This window comes from Dysidea avara, chromosome 3 (assembly GCF_963678975.1).
Source record: "Dysidea avara chromosome 3, odDysAvar1.4, whole genome shotgun sequence".
NCBI lineage: Eukaryota > Metazoa > Porifera > Demospongiae > Dictyoceratida > Dysideidae > Dysidea > Dysidea avara.
Genome location: NC_089274.1, coordinates 48,693,863 through 48,708,577, shown reverse-complemented (window position 1 = coordinate 48,708,577; position 14,715 = coordinate 48,693,863). Strand labels below are relative to the sequence as shown.

At 37.4% G+C, this 14,715-nt stretch overlaps 1 protein-coding gene across 1 annotated transcript; it reads right to left on the bottom strand.

The window, feature by feature from the left end:
* Positions 1 to 3,868: 3,868 nt before the first annotated feature.
* Positions 3,869 to 6,250, bottom strand: LOC136251424 (gamma-aminobutyric acid type B receptor subunit 2-like). The gene is made up of 2 exons (XM_066043873.1): positions 5,020 to 6,250; positions 3,869 to 4,941 (listed from the first exon to the last, which is right to left on the bottom strand). The coding sequence occupies exons 1-2, from the start codon at positions 6,170 to 6,172 to the stop codon at positions 3,887 to 3,889; spliced, it is 2,208 nt and encodes a 735-aa protein (XP_065899945.1). The 5' UTR covers positions 6,173 to 6,250; the 3' UTR covers positions 3,869 to 3,886.
* Between the last annotated feature and the right edge of the window lie 8,465 nt (positions 6,251 to 14,715).

Below are 14,715 nucleotides of genomic sequence, written 5' to 3'. Positions count from 1 at the left end.
ATTTACTGCTGTCACGTGTACATGTGGCCTGGGTCATTACAGGAGATGATGTATACAAGCTCCATGCCACAGTCTGAATAACTTTGATAAAATTTCTTTATAGTTCTGGTTCTAGTTCCAGTTCCAGTTGTGAGGAAAGCAAAATTATAGTTCCAGTTCCAGTCTTAAGGAAGGCAAAATTATTGTTCCAGTTATAGAACTGTATCTGGAATAAAAAGGGCTGGAACTGGAATTGTTTTAGTTCCAGTACTGAGAACTGGAACAACACTACTGGCAGATCAAACTACATGCCAATATTAAATTATTAATACTATTTCTAGATCTAACTGAAACACATCTGCATGGCTTCAGTTGTCAGAGAATTAAGAACTCTATATAGGTATAGTCAACAACAGAAAAATAATGTGTTCTGTCTCTTTTCCTAACTATATACCACAACCACTTGACCATATAAGCTGCTGGATAGTCAATCTTCTGCAGCCTCTCTAGCATGCACTCTGCAACTTTCTGACAAGTATTCTCCTTGCAGTTTATTTCCTTGGCAGCTCATCTCGTGCATTTATCTCAAACTCAGTCAAATTGCCACTAAACTAAAAATATTGTATTCAGATAAAAGCTCTTCAAGTAGTCTCCCCCCTGACAGTTGTCTTTTACTCAGCCGCTGCCATCTCCACACGTTCACTGCTGTTGGTTGTTGGTAAAGAGACAACTAAAATGCATTCTTCTGACAAGACATATGGCTTCACATATAACCAATAACTGTGGACAGTGACTGCTTAGTTAGTGCAGATTCTTGTTGAGACTTCCTACTCCACTACTTAACTAGATCAACTCCATGCCAGTTGCTGTTATTCATAATCACTATATTTTATTATATCCTTGTAGTGTTTGGTCTAAAAAACTGTGCCGGCTTTAACTGCTACTGCATGTAAACAAACAACTTTGATGAGGCTTGCTCTTGTTGTAACACATTTAGTATCACAGATGTTTCTCTGTTGAATTCTTTTCACTGGCTTCTGCTGTCACTGACAACTGCCTGTGCCCTTCTCTCATTGGTTTCTGTCTGTATACAAGTTCATCCTTAACTTTGTTACAGTAATTCCTCTCTCCTTAGTTGTGTAAATGCAGCTCCTGTGTATGTCACAGGTAAGGTACCACCTCTAGTGCTCTGGTACTAAGCAGAACGACATCCCTGCACAGACTGAACACTAGGTGTTAAGAATACATCCCTGCACTCTAGAAAATCAATCTGGGGCTACTAGTTTAACCTACACAGGTACAAATTAGCTACTTTTCACAAAGCTGAATCCCTCCTGCTTAATGAAAGAGCATATATGAGCCTGCAATTAGAGAAAGTTTTGGTTTAGTATTACACTAAAATTAGATTACTGTCTAAAGCAACAAATATGAACCTAATAATTGTTTGAACCAATATCAAGTTCAGTTAAAGACTACAGAAAAGTTTGTATTGAATTTCATTACTATACTTTCTGCCACAACATTTTTAAAGTGACAGTCACTACTTTAACAGTATTGTGGCAGAAATTACAGTACTTTGTTTCTACTAATTATATTAATAACTTATTATAATAACTTAAGGATACTACCATGCATTCATGTACTGGCAGGTGTGGATTTCATGATTAAAATATTATCTAGAATTTGAAATTACAAAAGAACAAAGGACGGTGTCCTATAAGAGTTTGAAGTCATACAACAATGAAAGAATATACTTTTCATCAGAGCACACACACATGTGGGGTATGGAGAATTCTATTGCATATTCTCAACAATAAAATTTAATTCATTGAAATCTGTACTGGTATCATACAGTACAGTAGTACTGTATATTTAGGATCATGTAGTTTTGGGCTTTCTTACCCAAAAATATCACCCTAAAACCAGCCTCAAATTTCCTTCATAACATACTATATATGGTTACAATGACAATGATGCTTTCTTTGTATTGCAGAAAACACACCATATATGGATTGTGTTTCAATTTCATTTGGAAAAAATAAATCTTGGTGTTGGATAAACATATAGTGAGATTCAAAATTGTAAACAGCATCAATCATAAGTTTTTCATAACTAGGCAGTAAATGAAGAAGTGGTTCTTTAAAGTTAAAGTAGTTTGCTATAGCATGGTTAGTTGTATAACTTCTTTGCACACTTATACAAGTGTAAGAAAAAATTAGGAATTTTTCATATGAGTAGGGACTACAGCAATAAAAAGCACTGAAACAAGCCGCTGAGACAAAACACAACTGAATGATTCCCTACTTTAACCATACATCATAGCAGGCTTAAAATGCAATCATTCAGTTGTGTTTTGTCTCAGCGGCTTGTTTCATTGCTGTAGTCCCTACTCATATGGAACTGAAATTCCTAATTTTTTCTTACACTTGTTTGTGTACTTTTTTTATAAACTTTATTGAATAACTGTATTTAGTAATTCATGAATAACCTGCAATTCCCGAAATACGCAACTAAATGTTCCTAGGGATTCGTATTTTTAACAAACCGCTTTAAACAACACATTACCCACAGAAGTATCTTTTCAACTGCTTTATAGTGTGTCTACAGTAATATTTTCCACTAATTCTCTCAACAAAGCCTCAGGGCTGCTCTTACTTTTAGTTTGTGTAGCTAAGTACGAGTCATGCCCACTTTCTAGACGACGAGATATGTGAGCCTATGAGGCCTACTACAGTGTTTTTCAGTTGTAGTATGCCTGAAAAGTGCTCTGGGAAAGCTACCCATAAAGTCTGTAGAGAGGTGCTATATACACCCAGTTTTTAAACTCAGAAAAGAAACCACCTTCGAGCCAAAGTAAACACTCCAATCTTTACATGTGTAGTTTCTCAACCGGCGATGTTGAACAGGCAACATATCCTGAGGTGTATCCCAACATTAAAATCGCGTGCTCATTACAATTATGCTACACGTTTATTCCAATATGTTGGGGCGCTGTGGTGTGTGCACTTTGATGGAAGCTGTACCCATGAGAGATAGCCACGATAAAGAAGGATCAAAGATAAAACAGTAGCGCACACATCATAGGTATTTAATATTGTGAAAGGTTTTTTTTGCCACAAAATTCAAAGCGTTTCCGCCAAAGAAGCAAGGCTGTAGCTGTAGCCAGTTTTCCACTACGCTTTACTGAACGCATCAGTGAGGCAGGCAGTGAAGCAGTAGAAAATTTGCTAAAATAATATTTTTTTAAAATTTTGTAGCACCTCGTTGGAAATGTTTCGGGTCGTTCTGAAGACACATTTGGGCTTGTTTATACCTGACCAATACTGTGAAGTGGCCGTGGAGGATTTCTGAAGATGATTTTTGGTAGATGTTTCTTCGTGGACCACGCCCACACCTACATCGTCCCTACTATACAGTACTATTGTACTGTATGATAAAGTACTAGTACATGTCTAGCCTGTAATGTGTAGTCTTCTCTACGTAGGTGAAGATTGTTTCAATCATTACATTTCTTTGTACTGTTAGTGCACAATCATCACATTTCCTTGTTATGCCAGTGTGAACATTTTTTGCATGTCTGATAGATTACTGTACATGTTGACCACTTGTTGCTAGAGGGAAATATAGTCAACAAGTGCTAGGTGCTTATAATATAATCTCCGATCAATAAGCACCACACAAAGAGTACGAACACACACACCATAGCACTACAATCAAGGTAAATCCACTCTTGTTCTGTTGTACACAGATGACTGTGCACATGCATGATTTAACACACAAAAAGCATGAACTCTTATAAACTCAGTTCATGGACATGTATGTGTGGTAAAAAATAAGCCATTGAGCATGATAATTTGTACATCCTGTGTTACACTATACAAACTTAGTATTTGTTATAATTCAAGCATTAGTGAGAATACAAATATCTGAAAAGTGGTAACATTTTTGGTACAAACAGAGTCAACTGACACATGAAGACAATACAGCAAACAGCAGTACAGTCCAGTATTAATGACACTGTTGCCAGGTTGTAAATACCATTTACTGGAGAAAGCAAAGCTGATAAAGTTAAACAGATTATAGCAATAGGTGCAGTGGCATAGAAGAACATGGCAACATTTTTAGCATCATTAAATTGTTTATGGTGGACGTGACGAATCAAGAAGGCCAACAAGCACAAATTGACAGCCATCACAATATGTGGAATATAGAATAATCCAATCAGATCAGATGGTAGACAATATACTACTACCTTTTGACTAAGTTCATCGTCTTCTACAGGCAGTAACTTTTCCTTTACAATGTTAGTCTTATTAACAAGTGTAAACACAATGTGATAAGTTGTGTTGATTATTATCCAACTAATGGAGGCAATGATAAAAGCATTGTCTGTAATCAACTTTCCTGGTTTTCGTCTGAAAGAGTGAAATATCCGGTAAATCCTCCAACTCTTCAATAGTGTCACATTGAGAACTAGTAACAGTCCAAGATCAAACAGCCATTGTGTTATCTGGCATAGACTAGAGAATGTCACCATGTCGTGTTCTACTATTGTTCTGATCACAAGCAATACTCCACTTAACAGTAGTAAGTTATTACCAGCAAATATCATGTAATTGAGTTGAGGGCTTGATGCTTTGATCGTGTAAAAATGTTGATAAAAGAAGTTGACCAGCATTGAGAAACTGTTCCAAACAAATCCTACTACTAGAAATAGCAACATCAACACACCAGCCCATGTTTGAGCTAACATTGTTTCTGTAGGGAACTCATCTGGTGGAGGATCATCAACTGACCACAACAACACAGAGTTGTTAATAGATAAATTGCCATTGTCTGAACTATTGTCTGGAGGATGGTAGAGACCAAATGCATTGAAAGTTTTGTCTTCATGGACCTGACTAAATGTTATAGTAAGCTGTCGTTTGTGAGCCTCATCAAATGAGACTTTCCCAGAAGCACCTGCAAAATAAATTTTAGATAATTCTTGTATTATTGTTCCAGAAATATTTTGATTTCCTAACACAAAGTCAACTAAACTTGAATTATAATGGGATAATTTTTCTTCAGCTTTGTGTAGTGCCAGACCCAACGTCCACATGGAATCATAAGCTACTGTGGCCCAGTCATTTAGCAGTGATGAGCTATAACTGTCATTTTTCTCCCTAGCATATTTTATTGATTCATCAACATAGGACTCATAGTATTGTACAAATGTTTTGCCAGTGACACTGATGGTATTGTCAGAGGTAGTCAGTTTGTAACCCAGACAAATACTACCTTTTAGTGCTTGTTGAAGTTCATCATTATCATTATCTTTGCAATATTTGTGTGTTGATCTGTTAAGCAAAAGACACACATCAAAGAGAATCCATATAATGCGAGGGTATACAAGCTTTTGACGATAAAGGTAACACATCAAATTACCAGATGCTACAATACCACCATATATTATTCCAATTCTCATACCAGATGAATGGATACCATTTACATCAATAAATTTGACATAATCTTCAAAAGTTTCCCCTCCATCTCTGGGCTGTTCAATACTACCACTGAACACCTCTTCTGCACCATCTATCTCGTACTGTATGCCAGCCCGCAGAGTAGACACAGAATGTTCTATCCAAGCTTGATCTACTCCAATCTTCAGTACACCATAACGTTTCCACTTGAACTTTTTAAGCAAGGCAATTATTGCTTCAGAAGTAGTTCCATCGCTGAATACTGTTCGATAGAAGTAAGGAAATGAGTTGGTGAAAGATAAAAAAGGTGAGGTTGCTCCGTAGGACACTTGTGGAAGGGAAACATCGTCTCTTCCAGCAATAGAGGCAATAGGAATGGTAGCACCAGAACAACCAGCTCCTAGAATTGCCACTGGTTGATGTTCACTGTGCAGGGCATTCCTCACGAACTCGCGGACTCCACGATCACGATCACAACCTGAGTTAGCTTCTATCAACTCCAACACATATCCAGGTAAAATACTATCATTTCTGTTTATCTCGTCTGTAGCCAACCTCGCAGCTGGTATGACATATTCTCCGTCCCAAGGTGACTCTCGATAAGGGAACAAACCAAGTATTTGTAATGATCCATTGGTCCTTATTTCGCGTTCGTCACCACAGGTACACTGCGTAACAAACTGAACAAGCACAGTAGCAACCGTGAATAGAGAGTTAAATCGGATCATCGCTTTTGGCTCTGGAGTGCTGCACTATAGCTAAGTAGCTACTGATGTAGGAAGGAACGAATTAAAGGCTAAGTAATAGTCATTACAAACCGGAAACCAACGGCCGATTGAAATACCTGGAAATACCTGGAAATACCATACAAATTCAACCATGAACTGGAAATATCTTACAAATCCAATCATGACCACGTGAGTTTAGATTGCCTGGTTTTTATTTTATTTTTTTGCCAATATCCTAATAGAACAATTCACGCTTTATTGATTTCACTCAGTCGTCTATTGCCACCAAATCTAACATAAGACAGACTCTAGATGGAGCAGCCAATTGCAACACTTGCATTACATGCTCACAACGAATTTTCTTGGCTAGGAACTGCAGTGAGTGGTCTCCTTAAATTTGTAACTACTAATCACTTTTTTTTTGTTTTCTGTATGTATGTATGTTTGTCAGTTTTGTTCTTGTATTTACCTTGCCGTGCCCACACAGATCTTTTACTACGATCTGATTATGGTCACACGAGGTCGCACATACTGTAAGCTAACTCTACTTATTGTGTTTTCTCATTTATAATAATGATGGTTCTCTCTCACCTAAGCAACACATTAGAATACAAAAGAAGCCTTAGAAGTGAAGTTTAGTGCCAGAAGAATTATAGGTCTACTAGTAAATATTGAGTAAAATATATGTTCAATAGATAGTGTACTGATTGCCACTGTCAAAAAATATAGCTTGTTGCAGGGGCGTAACCAGGATTTTTTGAAGGGGGGTTCCAGCACCAGCATTGAGTTACTAGAAGCAGGGGTCTGGGGGCGCAGCCCCCAGCCGCTGAGAGACTTTCAATATTTTAATAAATCAAAACTCAGCAAATCGCTATATTTTATGCAAAAAGTACATTAATTATGATGCATTAAGTGGCCCTGGGATGAAGGTACTGTAGTACTAGATAAAGTCACCTAGTGGAAGCAGACAGCATAACACATAGAGACACATATAGCTAGTAATCTGTAAGTGATGGTTATATCTCACTGTGGTATAGGAGCCATGAATCCACTGATACAAATGGCGATCAAACAATATAACTATACAAATATGCATAGCATGAATTCATTTTGCATAACACAAGTGATAAATTACTGGAACTCTATATCTTTAAACACTGCATACCAAAGCTATAGCAGTATAAGGTCATGCTAAGTTTTGCATTTAATGTTGGAATGTCTGAAAAACTTCATATGGACATGGATATTTACATGCATGTTCTATTAGAGTATACCTGACTGCTCTATTAGAGTATATACCTGACTGCTCTATTAGAGTATATCGATCTTTTTAACAAGTTTTGAAGAGGGCTCATGTTACCTCTGTAAATCCTTCCCTGAGAGATGAATGTAAGTTTTATCAATTGTTGTGCTGTGCCATTACACTATATTGCTCACTCATTTTGTCCTGCCACACTAAATGGTGTGTTAGGATCCTGCTTGCAGAAGTCTAAATTTTACAGGGGGAGTTCCTGAACCCCCCGGAACCCCCCCTCCCTACGCCCCTGTGTTGGGTTGGAATTAGTTACTGTAATGATGTAATCATAGAAGATTCTAGAACTTTCGAGACTGTGATATATGATGTCATTAAATTGCATAATGCTTTCTCTCTAGTCGCTGTACAATACTCGCTTGTTTGATCTTTGAATAAAGTTGATTAAAGATATAACCGACCTGTTACAGCTACTTTTTAAAAATACATTTTTCTCCAAGGCTCCCCATAAATTTTAAGGAAGCCATCTAGCAACCTGGACTGTCTTGAAACTACATCTGCAACTGAGTTTGTACATGTGATGAGAGTAACTTGGATCTCAGTAATCTTTGTATATGCTTTGTGGTGAGCAAATATGTTTCACCTACTGCACACTTCTCAATACAATGGTATATACCCATAGGCAAGTGGCTATCTCAAGTAAGTAAAAAGATCAAGTTAAAAAACTTTTATATTAATGCAGGCAAACAACTAAAGTGAAGGCAGTGATGTATCTAGACTCTCAGTAGGGCCAAGAGCAAAAATATTGTATCACTGATAAAGTACTTATTTATCATATAGTTTGCTGTTTTAAAGAGAGTGACTGCTCTATTAGAGTATCTCGATCTCACATTCCAAAACACTTTGGTAGGGCACCAGAATTCTATAGTAGGGTACAGACCCACCTAGACCCACTCCTTGATACGCCACTAAGTGGAGGTGTCACAATGATGCAAGGTGGAGTTGTGGTTTCAATTATGGCATTGTTATGCCAACTTTGAAGTGGTTTATACTTTTGAGTTTGTGACACACAACCATCATGCAGCGAATAGCTGTGCAGCTCAATAAATACTTCTACCTGACAGTACATTTTTAAAAAGTTTCAATGTGCTCTGCATGCATTACAAGGTTACAAAATGACACAACTTACCAAAATGTAATGCGCACGATAAAACTAAGATTTCCATGATGATCAGCATGTAAACAAATCCCATACAGCGATTTTCATCCCCATTAGAGCTCTGATGATGGAGTAATCCCAAGTTAAACAAGTGTTGTTATTTTGTGCCAGGGTTCTATTGGGGTATATACAGAGAATTCTTTTTTATAAAAAATGCCTACAAAAGGGACCTGCAGCTACTTTTTAAAACATTATTAATTCTATTCTTATTATTTTTTTCACTAGACTAGCTACAGGAAAATCTGTTCACTCTTTGGGGATAAATCTACACATAACCTTTCTTCCTGCCTATATTGTTCTTCATGTCCAATGTCATGGGCAGATCTGGGATTTCTAACAGAGTGGTAGTAGGACTCAGATGCAGGGTCTGCGTCCCCAGAAGCTGGCAAGGTTTTAATTTTATATTTAATAAAACTTGATCTGCTGATCTTCACTACTACCATCTCATGCCATCACTTCCTGAGTGTTTCTTGGAACTTCTGCAATTCAGAAATACAATGGTGTCTTGACTATATATAGCTTATCAGTTTTACCAGAATCTTAGAAAAGGATACAATGCTTACATTATGTAATTACACTTATCTGGCTAGCTATGTGTGGTGCATTCACACTCATTTTTATTTTATTTATTAATGCTTTACAGCACAAGTGCTGAAGGTCTGTAGGACACCTGGTCCTACAGCCTGCTCAAAGACTTTAGCTACTTAGACTTTAACTACTTAAGGTGTGTTTGAAATGTTGGAGAAAGGAGAAAAAATCCATGACTGGACCTAGGTGGCCTCGAACCTGCAGCCATCCGATTTACGCTCGAACGCTTACAGGAGTATACCAGGTGGTCAGGATGTTTTCTCCTTGTTATTTTCATGTAATTATATCCATAGGAATTCTAGAGAGTAAATTAAACCATGTTCAGTTAAAAGGTCAATTTCTATATAGCAAATCTTGTAGGAAATTTAAAAGTACTAGGTAAAATACAATGGGACTTGATTTAGTGCTTAAAACTTCTTTTCATCTAAATTAACGCCTTCTTCCAATAAAATTACTGATAGAAGTCATTTGCTGCCCTTGTGGCTACTCACTGTACCTGCAAAATAAATTGCAGCCAGCTAGTGCTAGCTGACCAATAGCTAGTTATGTAGTTGGATATCAATATCTAGGATAGGTACAGTAGGTCTATCTATCTACTGAATTTTTACTGTATGGTTAGCTTATTTAGCTAGCTTTACACTAGCTATAACTCACTAGGCTAGCAACATTTTTTGTAATTATCTTGGAACATTTTAATCAGGAAATGCCTAGGAATGCTCTATAGGAGTATTTCACTACAGAGAGGATCGATCTAAGAAGCTAATGAACTCTTTGCTTGACATTTGTCCTTTGTTGTCACTACTTCCATCACCTCTTTTGTTTATTCAAATTCTGCATGTAATCTTGGAAGGCTTACTAATAATGCACAAACTATTAATGATTAAATGATGGGCTTTGGGGTATGATCCTTAGGTTTTGCTATATGAAAAGTGATAGTCAGGGGCGGATCTAGGATTTTTGGGGGGCTAAGCTGGAGAGGGACATAGGTAACTAGCCAAACATTAGAAGATACCAAGCCTTCTCACAAAACCCTATAGTGGTAAGATTCATGTATTATCCATGGTCAAATTAGCTATTTGAAATAATGACTACATTAGTGTGAGCCTAGGGGGGTCTGGGGGCATGCCCCCCAGGAATTTTTTGAAAATTAGGCCCTCTAAAGGTGAATCTGCAAGTGTTTTTAGTAGTTTTTCAGTGGAAAATAATGGAATTTCAGTTTATCAAAACACATTTACTTTTCCATTAAATCAAAACTGATTGCAATATGCATTGAGTAGCTATCATACATGTATGCATGATAATCTTATCATTTGTAGCTACCAAGCATTTAGATATACCTAGCTATATACCATTAGCTCCTCTTTAACAGCCTCAACCGTCTATCTTACTGATAAAATAATGTTGTTGGATCCCACTGGAATTAAGGAGTAAATTATTTCACACATCATGAAGTTGGAAGAATTGTGGAAAATGCTTACCCCAGCCTCAACATCAACAGATTCAAGGCAGCCTCTCTTTATGGAACACTAGACTATCATCTTCTAAAGACCATCTGGGATTCATCAACATTATGGCTACAAACTACACAAGTTTGACTGTGATGATATTGCAGTCTACATGAAGGATGCTGCTTCTAAATAGCTACTCCCATAATCAAACAAAGCCAGACAATAGGGGAAGCCTTTGTGGGATAATGTGTGGAAGAAACATGTATAGCTAAACAGAGGCAGAAACATGTATAGTTTAGTAGTGGTGTTGAACGTCACTATTATTAGTATGCATGCTCCTTAGCCTATGGTGACACTTTGTTAGTCTTAACACCAATAAAGTGTACTGAAAAGCAGAATGCAGTGAAGGGTACTAGTAGCCATTAGCTAGTCCACTGGAAATCCTTAGCAAAGTGCAACTATATTTGCATTTATGGGGTTTCTGAATTTGTTGTTGTGATAGTCAACTTATTTCTAGATCTGCTGGGTTACGAAGACTGATCTATAGCTAGCTACAAATTCCAGCACCATAACCCACAGCATGGGATCATATCAGAAGGTAATTGATACAGATTTTACATTCATAGGCAAAAGTGCTATAGCTGCCTTATAAACTTTTAAAATACCGAGACTACAGTTTGCTAAATGGCTGAGTTGGTTAGTGCCGCCCAGAGAAATTAAGGGGCCCAGGGCAAAGAGTTAAAGTGGGGCCCCAGGGGTAAGGAGGTTTCCATTCTGAATCACAACTTCACCCAAGCTGTACGGTAAGTTGAAGACAAAAAAAAAAAGGTCATTACATGCTGACAATGACAATAGCTACCCCTCACCAACCACATCTCCTTATTTATAAGCTTGCTACACTGCTCCTCTGAAGAGTACTATGAACTGCTCTATTAGAGTGTTTATTTTAGATCTGACTGCTCTATTAGAGTATATCGATCTTTTAAACAGGTATTCAGGGGGCCCCTTTCAGGCTGGGGCCCGGGGCAAAATGCCCCAGTTGCCCCCCCCCCCCTGTGGGCGGCCCTGGAGTTGGTAGCTACATGTTATACTGAAGCTGATAACTCTAACCAATTAAACCAACTAACACTTTTTGAATCATATAATTCTAAACACTATTCACCTCTTATAGCCATAGTGGAAAACACTGCTAAATATCTGAATAAAACAAAACCCACAATTAAAACTTTTGTAACTAAAGATGCAACCCACAATCGAAACCTTTTCTTGTAGAACTTGAGGAAAAGGAAGCTATACTCTCCTAGAACAGAGTTGAGCAATAGGTATAGTTACATAGACATTATTTTTGTGTTGATATTGATGCATAGTTCCTGAAATAAGTCTGCTTGCATAGAAGAGTTAGGGTTTTATTGGCCAAGTACTAACTAAGGAAGGAAGGGGGGGGGGGGGGGCTACAGCCCCCCTAGCCCCCCTGATAGTATCAGTTAGCTGATGAATAGTGAGGAATATGATTCATGTGTTATGCCCTATGGGATGCTTTGGTTGTAATTAAAGGAAGAATCAGTACAATACTCAGTATGGCTAGTTAAATATCTATGGTTGCCTAATAGCTGGACAGCTGTAAGTCAACTTGAACTCAAAGGGGTTTCCAGGAGCCTTGGAAACCCTCCTAAAACTGAATGACCTAGCAAATTTGCTTCTTGTAGGTTCACTTATATTAGCCATTGATCTAAAGAGGATAAAACCTTAATTGCATTGCAAGGAAAACCCTGATGTGTAACTGTTTACAAGTATTCAAGTTAACATTTTCATTTGAAAATCCTATCAAGGGTGTAGTCAAGCAGGAGGGTTCGTATATGAAGTGGAATGTCTTGGGGGATCCCTGAGTGCTTCCCCTTGGACCATCTTGAGCCAAAAACAAAGCAAGGCAGTAAAAACAATGTGTCATTTGTGCATCTAACTAGCTAAAACCTACACACTGCTGCAGCTTATAGACACTATATAAACCTATTGTTAGTATTGTAGTAGCTAAATCTTCACTTCCAGACAACATACTCCACACTTGAGTCCCCTTAGTTGCATGGCTAAGTCCTTAACATTATTCTTGGTCCTCCTATTCAATGAAGCAACTTTAGATCTTTTGACACTTGTGTTCCAGTATATTCGAGATATCACATGCCTACCTGGCACACATTTGTAATGTAAATATACATCATATTCCATTCACAGCATGCACAGTATTTTCAGTACAAACTAAAATTAACAACACCAGTGTATTGTTTCTTTGCAGTTGAGTAGTGTACATCAAAGAATTAATGGTGCTGGTCAGACTTAACATGTGCCCTGCCCCGAACTATCAATTGCTGGAAAGCACTGTTGTCATTTCACTTTGTTTCACGTTACAAATGAAGAACAGTGCAAGAAGTAATCAATCCAGTTACTAGAGAAATTATGGACGATTTTCATAACAGCCAACTTGCACTGAAGCCAGCTCAACATCTTTGAGGCAGTGGAAAAAGAAATGGTACACAAAGGAGGAGGACAAAGGTAAGTTAATGATGTAGCTGCTGTGGTTGGAAAAAAGGCATGAAAGTGATGTTGAACAGTGAAGAAAATTTTAAAATTTTCTATTTAACTGAATTTTCTACTCTGATGTAAGCATAACTCAACTATGGCTAATGCTACGGGCTTAATTCTTCAACTTGTTAGCAGGTTTAGGGTTGCTCTGAAGGCATTTTTGGGTTTGGTTATGCTTAACCAATACCACCAAGTTGTTTTGAAGAAAAGGTGAGGGTGTTTTTAGTGGAGGGAAAGAAAACCCAAACCTCCATGCATGATCCTTACTATGTAGTACTACTATACTGTATGGTGATATTAGATTCATTATCACCATATCCTGCTACAGGTCATGACTTCACTCATGAATATGATTAGAGGTCTGTTACCAAGAATGGTAGCTAAGAAGCCACATGCAGTCATGTGAAAAAACGTTTAAATTTTTGAAAATGCTGTGTGCAATGTCTGATTGATAGCTAATGCATTGATACAGACCAGATCCTCACTCTGTGAGACTAGTGTGAACCAGTATGCAGATAATGTATAGTGTACATAAATTTGCAAGATTCAGCTGAAACCACACTCATCTGTAGCTGTAGTGATTCTATTTTATGTGTTGAAACCACATGCTGTTCTGCTACTGGTATCTGATCGAAGATGTGGTGCAAATAAATGTATTCAGGATATCAAAATCACTAACTAAAGAATGTCTGAAAGAAGACTTCATATTACACAAAAATCTGCCACTAAAGTACCTTTGATTGTTATGAAAATTGTTTGAGATGCAAGCTTTGTAGTAGTTGTCAGTTTTAGTGAAATGTGAATGTGTGTTGTTTTACAGCTAACTTTTCTGTTGTAAGGAAGAATGGCTATAGCCAACTGCTGGAGTCAAAATAATAAATCAACCAATGCTACACTGCATGCTAGTCAGTGGTGTGCACTTCACAAGATACAAATAGTGCATGGGACGTGTTCTTACAAACTGCAGGTATGTGGGAGTTTCATCTTAGCTGGTCATCAAATACAACTTGTCTCAAATACTTTTGGATGGAAATGGGCTTAAGGGAAGCATACACTGCTGGAATTTGTTAAGTGATAAGCACTTTTCACTACTAGATACAGCATATGAAATTGCCATGAGTATTACGAAATACTTATGAAAATCACCATGGTTTTTCCATGAATTGTGGGTACGGCACCCATAAGCCATGAAATTTTGATGTGTATGAAGTATTTCATGGCCTATCAAACAATCCATGGATGCCATGAAATGTACGATGATTTTTTTCATGGAAAAGTCATATAAGCATTTTATACCATATTTCTCTAGTAGTGAATTTGCAAATGTGGCTTATTATGAGGTATCTTTCTCAAGCGTAATTTCTGAAAATTCATGTTGTAGCTGGTTAGAAGGTTACAACTATACTGCATACTTTCTTTATTATACAAGTACGGTACACAAATAAAATTGGAATTTTCA